Raw genomic sequence first — 24,356 nt, 5'->3', positions numbered from 1 at the left:
TTTCCTTCAGCACCAGACTGAGCATAAACTTTGCACTGGTGGCCCCACAACTGGTAAGACTGTGAGATGAGCAAAATCATTACTATGTCTTCTGCTCATATTCTGTACCTTTAAGGTGTGTTGTAATAAACACAGCAGCAAGTCTTTATTAGAAAAGTCCTAATCCCACGCTGCAGGGTACTATGACGATATGTATTTTGAGGTTGTAGTGTGTAGCAGCTGCAAAAAAAAACAAAACAAAAAAAACAAAAAAATCAATTCCCCAGAAATTGAGAAGCTACATGCAGCTGGAAAAATTAAAACTAATTGTGGAAAGTGGTGAGACAGCTCCAGGAACATCTTGGAAAATGAAAAACAAATTAGTAAGCCTTTGGAAACCACTTTGTTAAGTTTCCAAATTAGACATTGGCAGTAGCTAGGTGGTATGATTGACATCCATTGGCACCTGTTTATTATAATTTCCTATATTTTTTATTCATTTATTTATTTATTTTTGTATACTAACTGCCAACCACATGGTGATTACAACATATTTAGTAATGTTAGTGTAGTTAGTATATACTGTAGTTTATAATTGGCACAATTGGCTTTAGTCTTGTTTGGAGTCAGACTAAGAAATATCATTTAAACCATGGCAACATGACCAAAATAAATCTTACCACTGATAAAGCTCTTAATTCCCTGTAATATATTCTGTAGCACGTGCTAGATATATCAAAGACATACTTATATGTGATATTCCCAGAATGCCTAGAGTCTTCAGACCTTACAGTTTGTCATAACGTTTCATGATAGATATTCCTCATTCAGACCAGATTCATTATATCAGCCTCAATGTCATGACACAGGCTTTAGTGGATAATGAATTATGCATGGGTGGTTTGCTTCCTACCACTTTTAGGCAAATATGTACCCATGAACCCAGAAGCATAGACAAAACAGAGAAACACACATATACACACACACACACACACACACACACACACACACACACACACACACACATACCACATACAGTATTTGAGACTTCTGTGCCTTTCCAAAGTTTCACTTCCTTCCTCTCTAGTGGACAGCAGCTGTTCTGCGTTGACTGCAGAAAAAGAGGGAAGATATAAACACAAGATTCAACAAAAAAGAGGTGAAGTGGGGCGGATAAGATCACAGAATAATGGGAGGAAAAGAAGACAAAATTACTCACGATTCAATGGGACCTCAACCAATGCGTAATCAAATGCTGGAGCGTGTGTGCATGTGTGTGTGAATACACTTGCCATCCAGGCCCATATATCGGTGACCAGAGGCAGCGCTTTAGTATCAGCACGGTCTCAAGGGGAGCTGAAAGCATCTGCCCTATTCAGCCCAGACTAAAGCGTGTCCGAACATCAATACTACCCCGCCCCCCACACCTTCCTACACTTCTACTCTCATTTATCTTTCATTTTTTTCTCCTATTTGCAACAATAACCATTTAAGATACCCTTATATTTGCTTTCTGATAGTGTTACAACAGCACAAGTCATGCATCTGTAACAGCAGTTTTAACAAATAAGTCAGTGATGTTAAATAAGAAACCATTAATACCATCAGAGACAATGCATGACAGTGGTTGCCACTTGAAGTGCTTGCTCCAGTAACAGGATTAGGACTTTATGTAGAAAAATTTAATCTCTTACAACCACAACAGATTTTTTTCCATTGATGAAAATAAACTAAATTCATTTAATGTAACTTTAAAGTAACTTTTACTTCACTACATTTCAGGGGCAAATATTATTCTTATTACTCCAGTAAATATATCTAAATGCTGCAGTTACCAGTTAATTTGCAGATGAAGACTTCCTTTACTGAGCTTATAAAACACAAAGCATTATTATAGAGTAATTTAAGTCACCCAAAAGGATATAAATGGAGTAAAATTAGTTTTACTGCAACTACTATATTCAAATGGTGTTTGCATCAATAATAAAAATCTAATATCAAAACATTGGCTATAGAAACGTAACAATGAAAGATCCCATTTGGCTGTAGTGAGTATGCTACTTTTACTTCTTTTTTTTAACTTTTTTTTTACTTAATAGGGGTTTGAATGCAGGACTTTTACTTCTGAAGTATTTTTTAAATGGTGGTATTTGTACTTTTGCTGAAGTAAAAATCTGAAAAAGCTACTTCTTCCACCCCTGCTTTTTGTAGATATTAACTAGCTACTTGTCAATTAGCATAGTCCTCACCAAAAAAATGATATAGCCTAGCAAAACGTTGCCTAATAGTACCTGATAATAAAAGTGAATCGAAAAGAAAAGACCCCTTATAACCACAAAATGTAGTCTAACCAAAATAAACTACAAAAAAACATTCACTGTGGGTGAAGCAGGTATTTACTACTCACCGTGTGTCGCTCCTGCTTTAAGTCCGTGTCCTCTCCGGTATGCTGGGACTATTCTCCGCTTGTTTGACATCCACCGTCACTTAGTGAGCTCTTTGTGGGACAGGTCCCTCAGTACTGGAGCAACGTCATTACGCACTCAGCCAGAGAGCAGGTCCAACACGGCGTGAAATTAATTTCGCCTTGATTTAAAGGTCCTTTATTGTGTTAACGCACTCATTGAGGGGAGGAGGAGACCATTAAATGTTATACTTAACAGACTTGCTGCTGTTGGGACTGTGTTAAAGAAACCTTATCACTGTTATTCATCAATAAGAAATCAAATATTAAGTGAAATCACCTTTTGTTAATTTACTTTTATTATCTTTACAGGAAGCCAACACTTCCACGTGCTGCAGAAAACATTAGATGGGTGTTCGTGCTTGCGCGCGTGCACGTGCTGATCAAACGCTAAAAAAGTGGCCGCATCCGTCCACATGAAGGCAGAAGAGTCTCCTGCCAGGTATGACTTATATCAGAAGCCAGTTATGCTAACTGGTCATTATGTATCTCCAGTTTCAGTTTGGAGCAGCCTTGGTTTCACTGCACGAGGTTATGCTTCCCTGCATGGTGATGTAATCTCTCTCTCTCTCTCTCTCTCTCTCTCTCACACACACAAACACACACACACACACACACACACACACACACGTTGACAGAAAAGCATTGAGAGAATATATTGTTTGACTGGATGGTCTTTTTCATCCATCCTTTTCAGTTTATCATCACTTACTCACAGCAGCTGCAATTTAGTATCAACCAGTTTTTCATGAACCATACTGCATTTTGTAAATATAAAAAATGTTCACATGTTTTCATCCAAACAAGAATTTCTCAGTCATTCTGTCAAAGCAAACAAAGCAAACAAAAACAGTATCAGTATGTTGGTTTTGTAGAGGGATCTGACATATTCTAACTCTAAAATGTCAAATTCACTTGTCTGGATTTGTTTGGGGGACAGGTGCATGTTAAACGAAGAAAATGTCTGTTTTTCTTGCTGCAGTTGATAGAACATTTATAAGAAAGAAAGAAAGAATAAGAAAGAAAGTGCACCATTTTCCACACTGGGTGAATAGCCTTTGGAAATATGATTCCTTACATCCATCTAGTGGCCATGTACCGTCATTACATACTACATAAACCATATAATTCATGCTGCTCGGTTATTGTAAATATGATGTAGTTTACTGTATACTTTTACCAGACAGCACATTGTTGTAGTGGCCTCAAATCAATCCCAGTTCACACTGGGAAAAAGGCATGGTACATCCCAAACAAATCACCAGTCTATCAAAGCAACAGTGTGGAGCACTGCACCAAGAGAATGTCAAAATGTCTGCTGTGAAAAAGCATGTACTGCTGTTGGTCCATCTATCTCATCTTCCTGCAAAACGTGTGTCTGTTCCTTCTGCTTTGAATGATCAATTCAAGCCTCTGCTGAAACAAAGGGTTATGAAAGTATTATGAGTTCATACAGTAGCTCTCTTCAGCTAGGCACACATGTTCAGTGCTGAAAATAAATTCATAAACTTTATTGTGCTTGCAGGAATTGTGACATTATCACGGCAGTACAAAGGAAAAGAAAGCAGTACATGAAACAACACCAAAAAGCATCCAGAGGTAAAAATGCAGCGTATCGTACAAACCTCAGTGTGGCATGAAAAACATATGACGCAACCCACAGTACAGTAAAGAAAAGTTATTGTGGGTAAATAAAAATTATATAATTAGTCCATAAGCGAGGGAAAGAAATACAGTGTGCTCTGTAGAGGATGGGGAGATGATATACCAGTCTACCAGATGTAAGTGAAGTCAGCTGTGGTTTTCACTACAGGTCTGCTGGCAGGGTGTTCGCATACTTCTTAGAGAAAATGCACCCAAGCGATGGCACTGATAATGTCAGCAATGACAGTATGGACAGAATGTTAAATTATCTATTTTAGCATAATTCATGCACATGAAAATTTGTTTCTCCAAATTGGGCTCTGAAGAAGAGAAACAGTTTTTACTGGTTCACCCCAAAGGTGTCAATAATCTGCTGTAGTTTGCACTGGAAGGTTGTCCCTTGGTGATGTTAGCTGTCAAACTAATGTGAAAGAAAGCGACAGATGAACATGTTGCAAAGACAGGTTTTTTTTTTTTTTGTGCTCAGAATGCTCTGCCTGAGTCTGTCCTGTCGGTAAAATGTAATCTAAAGAAGATCGATCCAGTACCTTTGAAATTTAGAGAGGACAAAGAGGAGGAGGAGGAGGTGATTAATTATGTCAAAGGTCACATCGAAGCCCCTACAAAAACACTAACAAAACTCCCCCCATGTTGCTTGTCACTCTTATCTGTTGAATTGAACACAATTACAATAATTTACATAACAATATAAACAAAAACTAACACACAGCACTTAATGTTGTGTAATATAAAAAGAACTATCCAAGTGACCTTCAGTGAGCCATGTGAGGTGGCTTTTACTCTCCTCTTCTCCAGTCCATTTGGCAGTTACAGCCCAAAATTAGCTGCACCAACTGTCATTCACTAATGACAGTTCAATGTACAGTACATTCAACTTCAGCCTCAGAAATTGGAAACATGCAAATATTGGACTTTATGGAGCTTAACAACAAAATAAGTTACAAAACAGAGATACATCAAAATCATTATGCAGTTTCATACGTATAAATCATCTTTTCCCTCTGATGACTCATGTGGTGCAGAGCTAAAACTATAGCTATACAGTAAGTATATTGTATGCATTGATCATTTACACAAACTTTAAAGTTAGACTTTTTAGTATGTTTAGCGGGGCTGTCAAGTTGTCCAATTAGGATTAGCCATAATTACCTTTAAACCACAGTTTATTCACCATAGCAGCAAACTTTCCCTTTCACCATACTGCAATTGCCATTCATGTGCAGATATTTAAGAACTGAAAAATGAAATCAACACTGGCTGGTGACAGAGTTGATCTGACCTGACCAGGGGAGACGTTGCTCTCGGATAATCATGGGCACTCTTCTCAGGAATTGTGCCAAAAGTTGGATTCAGAAATGTTTGATCAGCACATGAACTAACACGAAACAGTGCTACTCCTACATGTCCTCAGCTTTGTTACTGCATAACATTTATAGCTAAAAAACCAACAGATGCACAAGTATCAAATGTTAAAACACAGATGATGCAGCCATCACACCTGACTTGATTTACATTTGTTCACATTCAGTTTTGTAAATCAAGTCAGGAGCTACTTTTGTATTTGCAGAAATTGCTACTGCATGCTGCAAATTAGCTTGGAGGAATTATAATAATTAGGAACAGGAATAAGTTAGGAACAAGAGCAGCTGTCATTCACTGACTGGTGTGATTCTGTTATCTGGCTAAAAATAAAGGACAATTAACCAACCAAACAAACTAATAAACAAAATTAAAAAAGCCTTCAGTGAACATCTTTGGTCATATATGTATATAACTCTTATATATAAACTTTACTAGTGCCTCCTTTGTATAAGGGGATACTGAAAGCACACGCTCACTCAACATCACTGGCAACAACATTGTAACAACAGAAATAGTACAATTATGATTTTTTTTTTGTTGAATGGGAATAGTTTGAAGGAGCAGTGGAGCATTTGTTACAAAACACAGTGTCCGGACAATTAGCAAGACACATTAAAAGTCATCACAAAGAAAATGCAAAACATTCATTGTTTTATGAGACATATCTGACCCCACTTAAGTCTTCTGACCAGTGTCCAGGACCTCCCCTTCTCATTACACCAGTATCTCACTGTCAATGAAAAGTTGGAAAGGTCCACACTGCCTAAAGGAAATACTACTACAAGACAAGAATTGAATATACTGCACATGCTTTATATACTCTAAGTACATCCTCACAACATAAAGTTATTGCCTTGCTTTCTTTAGTCAGAGAACCTGTGATGTAGACCTAAAACAACTGACATATAAACATTTTAGCTCAAAACTTTATATCACAATTTCACCTTAGTTTGAATAGCTAAACTAAGAATCCAGCCTGTCAAGCTTGGGCCCCAAGCTCACGAAAATATGTTGTTACACTTGTCATTTTTGAAGGGATCTAACAGAACTATGCTGCAACCCCTGCTGCCCCCTCAGGGTGCCCCTGTCTCTGCCAAGTCTGACAAACACTGCACACTGCATTCCAGGAACCAGGTCATAATGTTTCATTTGCCGTACCAACATTTCTTCTGCACTCCAGCTACCTAAGAAACTAGGGCCCAATTCGGATCCGGCCCCTACGCACTCCCAGTCAGAGACGGAGTGTAACTGCGCTTAGAGTCGCACTCGTGGCTGTGGAGGGCCTCTTTCATCAAGGGGGAGGGTATAAATACAATGGCAAGCTTGCCGTCTTAATCTAATTATATCCTCATTTTTTCAACAGTTTATTTTTCAAATATCAAATAAAAATACACATTCCATTTTTTTGGTGGTAGACAGTGTCATGTTCATTCCAAAATACAATGTAACCTCTAATTTTGTCATGTGTGCGTGAAAATAGTCTATCAAATGTCTGTTTGAGATCATTTATTACATGTCCTTTGGAAATAAACACACAGAACTCACATTAGACAGTAAAATGGCATTTCATCTATCCCGGACTCAAAGTGATGCTGCACTCGTCTGGGAGTGTGGTTTGTAATAATAATCCTGCATCGATGCACTCGGTGTTGGAGGGCTTTATAACCCTCTCCCACTTACGGGTCATTAGTTTGGAACAACACTTAACGTGGAGAACCCTTCACACAAATGCGCAAAGGTAGGGAGAGAGGGTGGAGGGAGTGTGTAGGGGCCGGATTGGAATTGGGTCAGAGTCAGTGAGCTCAGAAACAGATAACAGTTCAAATATTGATTTCAGTGGGTGAATACTTTGTCCACAGCCAATACACGTCTGGGCCTGTGGAGAAGAGTGTGGTGTGATCTGTGGTCTGAAATTATAATAAATAATATAGCTTTATTGGAGTACAATGGCAAATAATGAAGTCCAGCTCGTCAAGAGAGCAGCTCCACTGCCTCAAAGACTTCTGATGAGAAGTTCAGACTGACAAAAACATTGTTCTCCATTGCCTCAACGCTGTCCTCCAGGCAGACGCTGTCATGGTTGATGAGGCTGCTTTCAGAAGTGGGACTGATGACGATTATGCGTGGAACACCCTGAGGCGACTTGGGATCAGTAGATGGGACTTTTCTGAAATTTAGCGAATCAAAAGAGTCGCTCTTGTGGCTGTTGAGCCTGTCACTGATACTCCATCTTTCTTTTCCAGAATCTGAAATATCATTGGTCAGACTCTGGCTGCGCCTCCTGGTAAGAACTAGTAGGGGGAGAGTAGCGATGGTCAGAGAGCTGGTGACCAGTTCATGCTCACAGGTGCTGGATGATTCAGTCATGGAAGATGGATGCTAGCAGTTTAAAACCCCCCCCAAAAAAAAAAATTCAATCTCAAATACACAAGAACACAATTTGCAAAACATCAACTCATGATACATGAATGCATGCAGGCAAATAAAACTAACATGATCCAAGCACACATGGAAAAAAATCTGAGCAGTTTCCTCAATAAACCAAAAAAATATTTGAGCTCATGTCACACTTTTTCATGTTGTGTTTTCTCACCTTCTCTGCTGTATGGGTCTTGGAGGGCTTCCGCTCTAATTCTTTCTTATAGGACCTCCCTCTGCAAGACTGACTGTAAGAAGACGTGCTTCTGAAGGAATCACATGACTTCCTGCCCAGAGGCTCCATCTCTACATCCCTCAATACCTACAGGACAGAACAGAACTGATTGAGCTGAACAAACTGAGCTAAATGGAAATTATCCAAGCTTAATCTAACTCAGATCATCATATAATGTAACTTTCCAAAACCTGAACATGAACATGTCCCTATCTTGTGTCAGGAAACTAAAGCACTGGAGTGATGGCCTTCACAACAAAGTTGTTAATTAATGATGAAGATAGCAAGTATGTATGTTTCTACACACGCCTTTAGGCAAATATTTCCTAAAGAACACTTAAGATAACAAAATTATGCAGTTTTTTTTCTTTACAAGGTTTGTGGGAAATACAAAATGAATGGGAAGAAATTATCTTATGTACAATTACCATGACTGTGGAGTTGGGTGAAGCTGTAATGAAGTGTGTCCTTGATGCTGTGGACTGTCTGCTGATGATGGAGTCCCTGAAAGAGGACTCACTGATGGAGGAGGAGGAGATGCACTCCTTCCGAGGAGTAGGAGACAGAAACCAAAGGCAGGGAAACTTCTCTGCTAGAGTCATCCTAATGAGTAAAGAACAACAGAGAAACACAGGTAGACTTAATTTACTTTAAAATTGTTTCTATAGGCAAGTAACTGCAATTTGTCAATGCTGTGAACAATTTATCTGAATTACTGCATTGACAGGATGAATACAACAACTCTGAGTCATCCTTTACCTGTATTTGTTGTGGATGATAGCATAGATGAAAGGATTGTAGATAGTGGAGGCTTTAGCTATGATTGCAGGGACGGCCTTGGAGTATGGCGACAAGATGTTGGCATGCCTTAATGAGAAAGAGCAGCAGAATGTAAAGTCTCCATCAGCCTAGTTCGAAATCATCGTGTTCATTTTGCAGTCTTCAGTTGTTTGTTTGTAGTGTGACAACACAACATTATCTCTATATATTATTGCAATAAAATGAAGAGGCATTTTGGGTCAAGGATTAGTCAAAATGGGCCAGCTGCCACTGAGGGGTGGTTAAGTCCATCTGATTGTGCGCGCTCGTGTGTGTGTGTGTGTGTGTGTGTGTGTGTGTGTGTAAGACTACCTTTCCCCTGTGAATGAGCAGGGAAAAGATGTGATTTCAAAGTTACATAACTACGTCCCATCCTACTGTATGTCCCAGCAGAGACATGTGGTTTAATGAATGTTGTGATAGTTTGGATTAGCAACTTCACCGTCTGTTGTATGTCACTCATCCAGGGATACTTGGCTTGTAGCTGACACTACATTATATAATAACACATTCAGTGCCAGTTTGGGGAGATTTTCATCCAAACTGCCAGCACACCATCCTTACTGGAAGTGTGTAGCATGAAAGTCACCAGGAGGTCTGGTATTACTGCCATGCTGTAACATGCTGATTTCATTCTTTATATACGACGAATGGTTTGATGCAACTAGATATGATTAGATTTGGTCTTGTTCTAATGTAAGATGCAGTGTGAGATGATGCAACTGAATACAATGAACATCTCTAGATGTATTTATGTTATAGTTTAGTGTGTCCCTCGATTGCTTGAAGAAATTCCAGAAGTTAATATTAGTGTGACTGTTGTCCGTGTGTTGTGTGCCTAAACAGCCTAAATGAAATGTTTGTTGTGGGAATAGTAAATAGTTTTTTATTTTTTTATTTGACTTTTCACTATGTGAGAAGTGTTCCCTGTACATATACTGAGCATACATTGCCCATACTATTTCTTCAACATCAATGGGTAATTATAAACAGTATATTCTCTTCTCCTCTTCTCTATATTCTCTTAATATATGTATTAAAATGCATATAATACATTATATATATTAAAAAGTAAATGGTTGGAGTCTTCAGAGAACACTGATACAACATGGCAGGGATGCAATTATAGACACAAAATGCTTAACACAAATAAGAAGAAGAAGAAACATTTAAAATGTTAACTCCACCTTAAATTATTATTCCTCTGGCTGCAAACCAAATTTCTCCCTTAGGGACAATAAAGAGTGATTGATTTATTCAAGTCTTACCCAGCCCAGGAAATCAGTGTGACACAGGCATATGGTGACCAGGAGAGGACATACACCACAATGACGACAAAGGCGATCTTTGCCAACTTCCATTCACTCCTGATGGACTTCTGCTGGATGAGGGTGGATTTCCTCACCTGAGTCCCCAGACGTTCTACCTCCCTGTAGGTGGAGCAGGACGTACGGAGCATTCAAAGAGAAAGCTTGACCCCAAAACAAACTTCATATATATATATATATATATATATATATATATACTTTTGTGTGTGTGTGTGTTTGTAGTTACAATACCTGCTAGTCTTCCTTATAGCCAGAAACATTAGGAGATAGCAGTAAAAGATGATTCCCAGTGGAATAAAGAAAACAAAACAACACAGCATCATTGTGTAGCTCCTATTGGCCAATGTGTATGTGACATAATCCCATGTACAAGATGTCATCAGGCCCTCAGGGATATAAGAGCCTAGAAGGGTAAAAGGACATTGAATATATTTATTGAAGTTACAAGTTGATCTACAGTAGGAAAACCAGAGCAGGTCCTTTGCCTGTTACTGTTAGACTCTTTCATGGCATGGTGCAGTATTAGTGAGGCAAGTGAAGGAGGATTAAAAGAAAGGACACTCAGGTAAATGAAACTCACTCCAGCCAACTAGAGGAGCCAGACTCCAGGCCAAAGAGTAAAGCCAGACCATGAGGATGGCCAGGGCAGTTCTTCGTTTGGAGCTCCAGTGTATTGCCTGCAGGGGCTTGGTGATGACCACGTAGCGGTCGATAGAGATGGCCAGTAGGTTTATCATGGAGGCAATGCCAAACAGGGCGCCACAGAATGCATACATCTTACAGCCTACAGGGAGGGAGCACATACAAACATATAAATGACTCAGCAGAACATACTACTTTATCTAATGTGTTTTTGATTAAAAACAAATATGATTTAAAAATATACGCTCTGTCTTTGAGGCTTTAGAAAAGATCTAACAGTAATGCTGACAGAGCAGAACTGAACTGAGTGTGTTGTACTAGAAATAAAAAGCAGAATTACCCATCTCTCCAAACACCCATTCCTTGTACAGACAGTTGATGAAGAAAATGGGCGACTGTGTGAAGGCCATGAGGAAGTCACTAACCGCCAAGTTCATGATGAAGTAGTTAGGCAGGTTACGAAGCTTCTTGTTACTATATAGACACACATACACACACAGACACACACACACAGACACACACACACAGACACACACACACACACAGACAGACACACACACAGACACACACACACACACACACACACACACACACACACACACACACACACACACACACACACACAGAGGGAGAATAAGGGAATTCTGATGGTTAGTGAACTGTACTGACACAATATGTTCAGCACGTTGGAATGTATCTGTTTTAACAAATGATTTCTAATTCAACAAATTCCAAACACGATCATTATAATGAGAACTTGGCTCTTTCAGTTGATTTTATTTGAATGCTTAACTCAATATACACAGTGCTGTTTCAATATCAGAATTAATTAGATATAAGCCCTGTGTTGAACTGATCAACTCTGTGTGAACCTGCATTCATACCAGCTTGATTAAGCAGCATATTGACCCGCTGTCTGCCTCCACAGCTCTTTATTGATTAAACTCTGCTCCTCTGTTTTCCTGAATTCAAAGTGGCTGCTCCACCAGCTCCCCTGAACACCAAACAATGTGGTTTCTTATGCCTGTGAATATTTGTGTATTTGGTGTTGGATCACAGCTGGCTGTGTGTTCGTCTGACGAAGTGTCACATGTGCGCGTGTGTGCACAGTACTCACTTTATTCCCAGAAAATCATCGTACCGGGTAACACCTCACCTGACAGTCAATTACCTCCCTCTCTTCTCTCTCATGCTCTGTCTCTCGCTGTGTGTGTGTGTGTGTGTGTGTGTGTGTGTGAATTTTCTCAGAACCCATAACATCATGTGCATTTCTGATTCAGTAAACACAAACTATCAGCACAACACAATGGAGGACCCATCTAATCTATCTACAGTGATGGACAGATGGAATATAAAAGCTCTTGACAATCCCCAGAACAAACGCACACACCCACACACACTTTTCTCTCCCTGACCCAGTTTATGTGAAACAGTTAACGTCAGTAGCACAATAAGAGGTCAATGGCTGTCCAAATTACACAACATATAACACACATACTTTGGCTTCTCAAAAAAAGATTTACAATTTGAGAGTCACTCATCTTGAAGAATTACTTAAAATATTTAGAAAAAGATTACCGTTTATATTCAACCTTAGCTGATGCCTGTGACTGTAAATGGACTGTGAATTTCACCAATGCTTTGAACTACATGGTACATTTGATTTATAGACTTTTTTACCACATAGTATGTTGCTGTATTTCAGAGGACTTGTTGCTATGTTCCAAGGAGCCCAAACCACAGAGCACTAAAATGATTTTTAAAAAAAACTAATTTGGGTAAAATCGCAAATAGATGTGAGGGTCCCAGTTGAGGTTTTATATTACACATTTTTCTATACAGTATTCCACATGATTCCTCAAGGATACACGACAGATTTTCTACCATGAACACTATGTTTCACTTAGTTGCCATGCAACTAAGATGATCTTTCAGCCCGGACACTAAGATGCAAAGATTATTTTACTGGTAATCGGCAGCTTTTTGGAAACCCCTTTCATCCTAAAAGTCACAACATATCATGATCCTCACTCTGCAGTGAATTAAAGACTGCAAAAATGCATAAACGTTAATTGCAATGTTCAATGTTGCAATATCTCCCAAACCATTTCTAACAATCAAAACCCACAGTCCTGCACAGATTTACTACTCTCTGTATGCCTCTCCATCTGTTCCGCTCCCTCTGAGACCATAACATCTCTGAGTGATTATAACATGTCCTCAGGGCTCTGAGTAGGGAAGACCCACATTAAAAATGATAAAGGCTAATACAGTCAGATACTCAGGGTAAATCCACTGAAAAGAACAGACGCACTCATTAACTCAAAGTAAAATTCTGGAAGAAAAAAAAAAAAAAACACTCACACAAACCCACCTATAGAAGGCAAACATAACCAGAGCGTTGCCAGTGATGCCCAGTATCCCGATGACGAAGACGAATAAAGCGACAATGTAGTGAACATGGTCAGGCACATCCACCTTGGTGAAGAAGCTGCTCTGGGTGTGCGCTTTCTCTGGCTCCATGCTTTCAGTGGACCACATGGTTCAAACACCTCGTCAGGACTGCCAACCTGGCAGGATGCAATAGGTCTTCTAGTTTGTAATCCACTTCATTGTGCTCGTGTCGGGCCTCCATGGTTGTACCATTTGTGACAAGAGATGCAGTGGAGATGTATAATATCTTCTTTAGATCAAGCTACATTAAGGTCTAGATTGATTAGGTTTACTGATTGTTTTCAACGGAAGGCAACCCCCGTTCTTCCCATCATAAATCATCCATCCGGTACTATGTAGGACCAGGTGATCTCCACTTTGTAAAGATGTGAAATGTCAAATCCAGTCAAGTCCACGTGTTTACATCTGGAGAAAAAGCTGAACGAATTAAAAAGATTATCTGTACAAAATGATATATCTTCTATAACGCCAAATGTTATCAAGCTGTCAATATTACATTATTCAGAGTATATGGGTATTAAAATGTAGAGCATGAAAAAAATAACAGTTCCTCTTTTACTTCTTTTTCAGGTAGTGTTAGATATTCAATGACGTCCACAGCTGTGCACACATTAGTTTTCTCCAAATGTACTTTAAAAGCAACATCCTCTCTGATATTCCCCTCCGGTCTGCAGATCCAAAGCGTCCTCCACCCGCTGGTATCCAAATGATTCCTGTCTGACTCTTGGGTTATTGAGTTGATGATACTCTCCAGTACATTAAATCCCACACTTGTTACACATTGTCACTGTCCGTCGACTCAGTGTCAGCCTGCAGCCTCGTCACAGCAGCTGTGCACCAGGCTCTGAATCAGTGGCCTGTCTCTGATTATCTTTCCAACTAGCAACTCCTAACCTCTCATCTCTCTCTCTCTCTCTCTCTCTCTCTCTTTCTCCCCCCCTCTCTGTCCCTGTGTCTCACTCTCGCTGTCCCATGTTGCTCTGTGTGGCTCTCTCAACCCTGCTCCCTTGTCATACTCTCTCTCTCTTCTTCATTCTCTCTCTCTCTCTCTCTCTCTCTCTCTCTCTCTCTCTCTCTCTCCATATAATATGGCCCAGCCCTGAGCTCTAACCCTTTAACTACCAGCTTCTTACATAACAGTCATGATGTTCACCAACACTACCAGCCATTTTAGCTCAGGCATGCATTAGACTTTGTAAACTGCACATGCACACAATGAAGCATGCCCTTCACCTTTCATGACTATTGATTCCTGCCAGTCTGTGGCTCATTACAGCAGTCATCCCCGTGCTAATGAGTCTGTTCTGTGAAACGTCTGCCATGCATGCAAGCATTCATGCATGGTGCACAAAGATGGTCATGTTCTCTTGTCCTAGCGGTGCACGCTCTGCTGCGACATCATTGTGTCACTAACAAGTTCAGACTCTTTAAGATCCCTCATGGAACACAGCCCAGCTAATTAGTCTCTCCACTCATAACTTATGGAGTCAATTCACCACAGCTTTGAATCGCAAGGCACACATCATGATCCAGCACACACACACACGTCTCCAATGTTTCATACCGTCCATTCAGCTGTAGATGCAGATTATTCATGCGCAGACGGAACAGCTTTGAGAAAGTCCTTGTTCTCTCTGGGAAGAAAGCGCTACAAAACTCTAAAGCCAAAATACTGTAATCCAGTTATTATGAATGAGTACTCAAAGGCTTCATAGAAATATATCACAAGATAATATTATAATTTTGAAATATCTAAATCTAAAAAAAAGACTAGTTTCTTTACTATGATGACCATGCTGATGTCCCAATTGAAAATAAATGCATCAACAATTACAAATAAGTTATTTGTGAGGACTATAGGCTATAAAATATATATGTCATATAGTCATCACATATAATTTACACTTTTAACAATTGAGAAACCCTTATCTTATACTAAAGAAGGGAAATTGAAGTTTCTTGGTGAATATAATAATATAATGAAAATAATTGTTATTGATTAATTATTTATAATGGTTTTAAATGAATCAGTTACGAAGAGCAAATGGGGACGAGATAATGCCTTGGTCCGAGTAATATTCTCATGACTGCCTGTAGGACATGGGTCAGAAACACGCCACATCTGCTGGTCATTGCTTTTTATGGTGTTGGACATGTTGGTAAAAGGAGATGAAGGGAATAGAGGGTGTTGAAGAATGCAGAGCTTAGACAGAGATGCCAACTAAGCCCCTAGAGCAAGGGATAGCCTTAATCTGCACACTGTGCATGCATGTAGATCAGTGTTTGATCTGCCTGGAATAAGAACTTGTGTGATACTCTACATGCATGTACTGTATATATGTGTGTGTGTGTGTGTGTGTGTGTGTGTGTGTGTGGGTGGGGGGGGGTGGGGCATGTGCCAGCATGCATGTCTGTCGAAGAATGCATGTATATGTACTTGTGTATATGTATTTGTGCAACCATTTCACAGAGATATCACAGGGGATTACTGTTGTACGGTTCTGCTGCCGGCTTTGATAACCTAATCACAGTTATTGTGTTTATGCTTGCATGTCAGCACAGCAGGGAATATACAACAGGAAATAAACAACAGCAGGGAAATATACAACAGGACATCTAATCTATTATGTAAACTACTAAAGCTGAAATAAGATAAAATATATACTGTATATTGTGAACTGCTAAAAGCTTATAAAACAAATATACAAAACACTAGACAAACCCGGAAATGCAGATTTGCCTTTTGATCGTATAAAATGGGTCAAGTTCGATGCTGCTTTGCTTTACATTGACTGTGACTACAAGGCCACTTGTCATATTAATACACTCTTTGCAACAAGCTTCAGTCAGAGAGGGATTAGAAGTAGATGAAAGAGTCAAGTCAAGTCACACCCTTCATCCTGCTCTCAGCTCTCTCTCAGATGTAAGCTGCTGGTTGCAGGAAAAAATGCTTCAAAATTCAAATTAAAAGATGAAATTAAAATTCAAATTCTGGTAATGTATTGTAGCCTATGCAATGAATCAAAGGTATGCTACCTTACAATGAACATAATGTATTTGCATTCAGGCACAGGTTGCAAAGCATATTCATACACAAGAGAATCCAAGTCACTTTACATAAACTCATTAAAACATACAACTGAGACCATACTGCATATCGTGAAAATGTTCATTACATAAAAACATATTTAGAAACAATTAATTAATTATGGAGAAATGTCATTAGGCCTTCATTTGATTTAATCTATATTTTAGGAGCATTTCAGATACTGAATGTACACAACAAAAAAAAAGAAAAAAAAATTTAAACTTAATATGGCTTTTTCTATTTTATTTGTTTATTTATTTTCCCCTGTAGAAACACTTGGAGGCCTTTTCCAGAAGACCTAATGGATTCAATTGGTGACAACATATAAACCACTCAGAAACATCTTTCAGCATAATTTTAACATAATCTTTAATCTGCTTGACAGTTGTGCAGTCTAATTTATCTCCAAAACCGAGTTAAATTTTCCTGCTTACAAATTATAAGCTTGTTTTTTGTATGCAGTGTGGTTTGTATTTGTTGACGGGTGTAAAAGTCATCAGAAGGGTTTTCCTGCAGGTTGTAAGTTCATGTCTCTGATCATCACAGTGCCACCTAGCTGTAGTCTCCTGTCTGTTTCACTCCATGTGATCTGGATAAATGACCTTGTCTTAATGGAAAAACACATCAGTGGTGTGGAACTCCTGGAGCATGACCCGGACAGTGGTGCTCAGCATTCCACATGTCAATGAGTCAATTACTATTGAACCAGCTGGTAGTGCTGGTGCTTAAGTCCTGGGCTCGAATACCCTGTTTAAAGATATAGCTCGCTTTTGTCCCACAGTGGAAACAGACTAATTATTATTGACTGGTGCTGGTCATATGACCAGGCCTGCGTCCTCTGGCACATGAGTCAGTTGGAGATCAATAGATCAGAACAGAGGGGCAAATAAGTCATAGATACTGTACAGAGCACCATCACTGGTGACTGTCAGGTGCCTGTTGCCCTGAAGTGACTTCTGTAGCAATGGCAACTGGCTCACTTTTTTAATCCAGATTAAATGGGATGCATGTACCAGTTTTTTTTTTTATTACTCAAGTGTAGTGGGGAGAACAGCATCATTGTCCTTTCTCACATGAAAAATCCTTTTTTCTGCATCAGCACCAAAAACTGATCATATGTTCCCATGCCGTAACTTCCCACCAAATCTTAATTGTATCTGTTCTTCAGACATCCTGCCAGCAAATAAACAGACTTAAAAACCTCTGAGCGAGGTCACAAGAACATCATAACTTAATGTAGCTTGCTGTATTTACTACAAATACATGTATATGCTCTCAAGAATAACACATGAGAGAGACTTTCTATTCACACCATGGGAAGTTTACCTTCTACAGAGTAAATTAAATGGTTTGCCTTTGGAGGATTGTGTCACAAAATCTGCCTTTTAATGACAAAAATAGATTTTAATTTAATATCAGCAGCACTCATGTTGTGGTCATTTGTCTGGAGTGGTTGAAAGAGTTGAATGTCCTCCAAGCAAACAGAAGTTTTGCATTTTAACATCATAATATATGTACTGAGGCTGTTCCATGTTTACTGTCTATGCTCAACATCCTGCCATTTATTTTAAGATAGAGCTATTGATCATAGATATCGCTTATTGTATGAGGTGCACTGTGATGATGTGTGGTTTATCACCCTAAACAGACGGTGAGTAAAAACGCAGCTAACTCTCTTTAATAAAAGTAAACAGGCATCCACATGCTGCTCTGGTTTCAGGCGCAGATGTTACAAGGTGCAGCAGCAAGAGAAGTGTGAATTAAACACGAAATGATGGATATGTTATAGACCTTTAAATCTCACATGTAATGCATGTTTTAAGCCTCTTTAGTGTTTGCCTGGATTTCTGTTAACTGCCATACTGGGAATCTAGGTTATAGATCAAACCATGTGGAAAAAGCAGGTCATAACATGCTCTTCGATAAGTGGAATGAATTTCAGTCAATAACAAACCACCACAGTTGGACTCTGGATGTCCTGTCCATCTCTTTCTGTCTTTGTCTTGCCTTATCTTTCCTTCTCTCTCAAAAATGTAAGGAGAACAATTAATTTTGAGTGTTTTTTTTTTATATTATTGTTGTTATTATGAGTGATTGATTAAGAGATACACAGACACTTCGAATATAGATGCATATAAACAAAAATACGTGAGATATCTAAAATAAAAAATGTGGGGAGAAATAAAACTCAGGTGGCAAAGAATAAGTAAGCGTGATAATATTTCATTAAGCAAAAACAACAAGAAGTTCACAGCAACACACATTTTGTCATAGGTCAGATAGCAGGGTATTAAGTAGAATAAGGGAATAGGTGTTATACAATTTCATTATGCTGAAGTAACATGTTAAATGTAATAGAAGTGGGAGGGATTCACCAGGCTGACCATGGGTTGTTATATTCATACCTCACCTTTTAGGAAACTTTTCATGTACTTTATTGAAAGTGCTGAAATGATTTAAATGGCGGTTCAGGTCTGCAAAGGTGTCCCAGTTCCTCTCTCTGCAGACATCCACGTGTTGTGTTAGTATTAAACATGACAGAACACACACCATAAAAAGCTATGGACGAGACTGCATGAAGCATTTTCAACTCAGGTACATTCAAAATTTATGTCAATGGTGAGTGAATGGATATAAGTCTGTTGTTAAGAGAGATGGGGGAAATTTTATTTATGATATGAAGCGAAGGGGCCACATTAATATCTCTGCGGTCAGATGTTCATGAGCTAAATCTGAAAAATCTGTGAAATTCAATACGATTTGACATGAGGCCATAAGCCTGAAAAATGTATTATTTGAGAAGTGTTTCGGTGATTTGTAACAGTCGGAGTCAAATACATTGCTGGAAATAAATTTCTTTTCACATTGTGTTCACCCCAGCACCTGTAACATCAGAAATCCTATCATGAGGAGCAGCAGAGGTTTTTCTTCAGTCATTCCAGCACTTGCACCCGTTGCCAAGCCGAGACCTCCAGGTTTCCCTGAGAAGAAGACGATACGGACAAATCATCACAAACATTTCTCTCTATAAATTCACTTTTGATTTGTCACCCTGCTGTACCTACCCATGGCTAGAGTGGTGGACTTCACATTGACCCAGAAGACTGTGCGCTGCTGAGCTACTGTGGCCCTGAAAAACAAACAATAACTGTGTTATACTGCGGAAGTGTTTCACGCTTAGATCGCTGTGCCTTTGTAAAGAAATTCATCTCCTCTCTGGTTTCAAATTAGATAAATCTCTTGCTTTCTGCAACATGGAACCTCATCTAGTTAAACTGCATGAGGTTTGCAGAGATCTGAAACATATAAAAGCAAAACTTGGATCTTTAGAATATTCGGAATTGTTTTTATTGTTGCCATAAACATTGAGCAAATTTCCCCCTTTCATAAAATCTTGCAATTACAGACATGAAAAGTATTTTTCCTTACATGAAGTAGACAGGGCTTGTAGAGTTGGGTGCTATCCATCTGTATACAGTGCTGTTGCCCTTCAGGTTGGTGTTGGAATGAGTAACAGCACCTTGTGGATTCCCTGAGCACTGTGAACATAAAGCATTTACACCTATCAGCCTCTGTAGTTAATTCCATTTTTCTTCTTTCAACCTTTTCTCAAGAAAAAGTCACAGTGGCATAAGAAGGTGCAGAGGAGACATGGAGACATTTGAAGCACTTGTTGGATTTTTTTTTCTTGGTTGGAGCTTCTGCGATATTCTGGAGTTGTAGGTTAGCAGTTGTTTAGGTCGTCAACATACACATCATCACCCTTCTTGGCACTTTAACAGTGACCAAAGTGCCTGAGAATCACCTCAAGAAACTTTGTGTCTGGAGGAGGGAGTTGCCAGCTCCCCAGAGCGTTAGTGCCGCTGCCTGTTCGGGCTTCCAGCAACACACCTCTGTAGACTGGTCCACTGATTGTCACTGCAGGAAAACACAACAAGACACTAGTTACTGTATACTGATCTTATTTGACACAATACAAACATTATTTTAAAATCTTAGACTAGCCTGTATGTGCAAAATGATCTCATAACTGATGACAGTTGTGTGTATAAAAACATGGCCTTTAAGCAAAATCACTGATGAATTACAGTCATGTGTTGATAATGACCTTATACAGCAAATCAAGACCATTTGAAGATCAGCAATAGTGTGACAAGTGAGCACATAGTCCTTCACAAAGAGAGGCACACACACACATAAGGTGCATGGTGGACAAAAATCTGTGTCACTTTGCCTCATTTTAATATGTAAAAACACTGTTGTCATGTCAACATTAACACTGATATAATGGCTTAACAAAAAGATTATGAATTTGAAATTCATAAAGTTGCTCTCTGACATCAGCAGGTAACAAAGACATCACAAACCCAAGCAGACACAGAGGAGAGTAGACGATGTCAGAGTTTGAGAGAGAGATCCAGAGACTTCTGCGTTCATCCAGGCGTAAAATCCCTCAGAATAAGATTCATAAACTAAAGATTACTGTTAACAGCACAATTACTCAAACCAGCAATGATGTGACAGAGCTCCAATGAAAGATAATAAGATTTTTCAACCGTACCAACTGTAAAAGTGATCCCATAAATTTGGTAAATATAAGTCCCCCTTTATCTGTAAAGTGTGAAAAAATGTTCCCTCTCTTTATAAATGTCCTTGCTTATGAATTAATCCTTAAGTGCCACTACTGTATATGGAGACAGGTTTCCACCTACTGTTTTATGTATAATCTTTAATGTTTAATGTGATGTTTGTATCGTCTCTGAAAGCAGTCATGGACTTCTTACCTGTAATGGGCTGGCCCGGCTGAAACGTCCTGGTGTTGGTGAGGAGAGCGTAGGGTGCTGGGGAAGGTTGAGGCAGCACCCCAGAGTGGCGAGGCAGCATATCCTCACAGGCACCAGTGGGAGCACCGCTGGGATAGCCGCCAACGCAACGGAGCACTTGAAGCACAAGGAAAGCGGGCAACAACTGCTCCATCAGGCTGAAATAAAAACCACCGCACTTCAAGCAAAAGACTGAAAACAGTGGTACAAGACGTTACACAGAACCGGATGATGCTGCTGAGTCACACAACCAAGAAAAATCCTTTGATCTAGTTATCACTTCTCTAACCATGAAATGTGCTTTCACACGCACGCTCTCACGATTTCTTGAAAAGAATAGATCAGTGATCCTCATGCATTTCAGGTCAATCTTTCAGGATGTTTTAAATTGAGTAGCCCCGTGTTTGAAATCTATTGTGGCCAGGGGAAGTTAGAAAACACTTTCTATGAAAATCACAGGATCAGTACTTGAGAGAAAGAATAGTCCATAAAATGTGCTGTTGTGCAGCACTCCAGATCTACTTTTAAAGCATCTTTTAAAACATAAAATCCACGAAAACCACCAAGCCACAGTTCAAAAAACAAAAAAAGTCGCAAAAAGAATTACTAATGCCTATTTTTGTCAGGGATTATTTCGTGACATAAATATGAGCATATATCATAGGAGAACCTTTTGACTTGGCAATACATATTTCTCTTATGGATGCTGCTGGCTGCTGGCAGTACATTATGTTGAATAATATGCAAGTCTAGGCAAGTGCTGCAGTTAATCCTCCAGAACCCCCTGCACAGAGCCAAACCTTATGTCCACCGCCTCGCGTCTCAGTGCATTTTCCATTTGTCAAAAATCAGTATAAACATTTGAACTGACTCAAGTAAGAACCATTTGTGAGTCGGTAACAGTAATAGTGCCAACTCTGAACTTCACCATTCAGAAGCAACAATATCAAGCCATATATCTGGTGTGTTATTGATAGGCAGCTCTGTGGGATGTTACTCTATATTTAGCCACATTTATCTCACTGTCAAACCTCTGTAGAGGTGTAAGCATGCTGTAGGTAAATGCTTACAATTAACCAGTGGAATACAGAGAGATACTGCCTCCAATTTCTTTTAAGCCTTCATTGAAGTGGTTATGCCTGTTAAATGGAAATAATAATAAATAGATAAAATAATAAAAAACAATAATATAAAGAGCAAACATTAACCAGGGCTGGTTAAGTAAAGGAGAAATCTAACCGCTAGCATGGCAGTTTTCAGGCATAATCTCTTCATGAAACCACATTCAAGTCTGTCATTTGCTCCTGAATGTGAGTATTAAGGCCTTTAGATAGACTTCAGACAATCAGTACAGTAACACTTGAATGACACTTGATATGTTGCTGTGAGTTCATCACACATTTAGTAAACGGTTTATATTTCTGTATAGGCTTCGACCACAGACTGACTAAACTGGATGCCGACGTTGAGGAGCTGAGAAATAGATTAGAAGATTGCTGACAATTTTCAATTTATTCTGTGTTGTCCTCATTATCACCAAACACACACACACACACACACACACACACACACACGCACACACACAGTGTTACATCACAGGCACACCCAAGCTATGGTACAGCTTTCATGTTTGGGCTATAAGCAAATGCTAAGTCTCATTCATTCACATACCAAGCATGAATAATGCCACTAAAATCTTATTTTGAGTGGTTCAGTGAGTCAGCATGTAATGTTAAACATCTCCGGAGTCTTTGATTAAGTGCTTATCAGAAAAGGTTTTCAGAGTAAAAAAAAAAATCCCCTTTTTCTTAGTTTGTGCACATGTGTAATCTTTGTGCTTAAAGGATTAGTCTCTCATTTGCAGTATTTGGTTGGGTATTTCTGAGTGGGACATAGCAAGAACTGATTGTGTCTTTGTGTCTCCTTAAAACTTGTTTAATCTTTTTTTTTCTAAAAAAAAAGGATTTGTCTCTAACAAAACAAGAATAAAGACATGATTAAAAAACCACTGACTCTCACATTGAGACCGACTGAATGTCAATACTTTGGAAAAATAAAGTGTCACAGGACTTATGATTATATCACAGAAGATGTCTGTAGAATTAATGTATTATTCACTTTACATACGACAACACATAACAGCTGGTGTGAACCTGACTCCAAGAGGAAGCAGCAGACTTTTAATCTGGACAGATTTAGCGCTGTGGGGATTGCATTTACCTGAGAATACCTTATCCCATGACATGTTCTGTCTGGCTCTCATCTGTTTGAATTTACATTTCTCTGGGAAGATGGACTCTACTCTTTCATCATTTATCAAGGGATATATGATTTTAAATGACTTTAAGAAGCATTATGGCTCATGTGGCGTCAGAGTGTTGTAACAGTCTGATCATCTTTTCTTTTTTTTTCTTTTCTTTTTTGCAGACTAACTTTGGGCCACATTGAGTGATAAGGTTTTGTTCCAGCTTATTACTGAATCATTGATAGGGCACATGCTAACTTATTCATTTTCCATGCATTGTCAGAGTAGACCGGTTTGGTAACAGAATGTTCTGTTCTCCGTGTTCCTACACACCTTGCAGTCAAAGTTTTCACAGGCAAGATGAGGATAAATTTACTGCAACATTTTCAAAATTGTTGACTTGCATTGTTTTGCTGTTGCACAATTTGGTTAAAAGTTTGCTGAAAATTAGAATCCAGCAAGAAACAAAAGGAGGTAACTAATTAAATTGAGGAATAAAATGGTCTTGAATGATACTCTGCTCTCTGCATATCAGCACATCCTCTGTCTCTATACTTACATTTTCTCAGATTCAACAATGTGAGGTAAACCATATCAATGGAAACGATTGAACTAACATAAATCCGTTTTTGGTAGGACTGAACACTGTCCTCCCTTTCTGCCCTAAATAAAGTACGGTCTGTTAGAGTAGTGAACATGGGGAATACAAATCCAACATAACATTCCCTTGTTTGGTAACACACTTGGTAAAAGCTGATGTGAGCAAAGACTGAATGAAAAAAATAAAAAGAATTGTGCACAAAGACAAAGGTCAAGTGACTTTTCCTGTTATTT

At 39.0% G+C, this 24,356-nt stretch overlaps 2 protein-coding genes across 2 annotated transcripts; both read right to left on the bottom strand.

Moving 5' to 3' along the window:
• Positions 1 to 3,933: 3,933 nt before the first annotated feature.
• Positions 3,934 to 13,502, bottom strand: LOC111660965 (melanopsin-A-like). Its single transcript, XM_023414417.2, has 9 exons — positions 13,287 to 13,502; positions 11,253 to 11,386; positions 10,851 to 11,054; positions 10,502 to 10,673; positions 10,211 to 10,372; positions 8,883 to 8,990; positions 8,552 to 8,726; positions 8,064 to 8,210; positions 3,934 to 7,849 (listed from the first exon to the last, which is right to left on the bottom strand). Exons 1-9 carry the CDS (start codon positions 13,451 to 13,453, stop codon positions 7,442 to 7,444), a joined length of 1,677 nt encoding a protein of 558 aa, XP_023270185.1. The 5' UTR covers positions 13,454 to 13,502; the 3' UTR covers positions 3,934 to 7,441.
• A 5,159-nt stretch (positions 13,503 to 18,661) lies between these two features.
• Positions 18,662 to 21,461, bottom strand: LOC111660937 (putative defense protein 3). The gene is made up of 5 exons (XM_023414379.2): positions 21,239 to 21,461; positions 20,260 to 20,372; positions 19,884 to 19,993; positions 19,520 to 19,584; positions 18,662 to 19,435 (listed from the first exon to the last, which is right to left on the bottom strand). Exons 1-5 carry the CDS (start codon positions 21,429 to 21,431, stop codon positions 19,326 to 19,328), a joined length of 591 nt encoding a protein of 196 aa, XP_023270147.1. The 5' UTR covers positions 21,432 to 21,461; the 3' UTR covers positions 18,662 to 19,325.
• Between the last annotated feature and the right edge of the window lie 2,895 nt (positions 21,462 to 24,356).

This window comes from Seriola lalandi, unplaced genomic scaffold (genome assembly GCF_002814215.2).
Source record: "Seriola lalandi dorsalis isolate HSWRI2012SDOR001 ecotype SW California unplaced genomic scaffold, Sedor1 jcf7180002054524, whole genome shotgun sequence".
In the NCBI taxonomy this organism is placed as follows: domain Eukaryota; kingdom Metazoa; phylum Chordata; class Actinopteri; order Carangiformes; family Carangidae; genus Seriola; species Seriola lalandi.
Note: the sequence above shows the minus strand (reverse complement) of the source record. Positions and strands in the feature narration are given on the sequence as shown.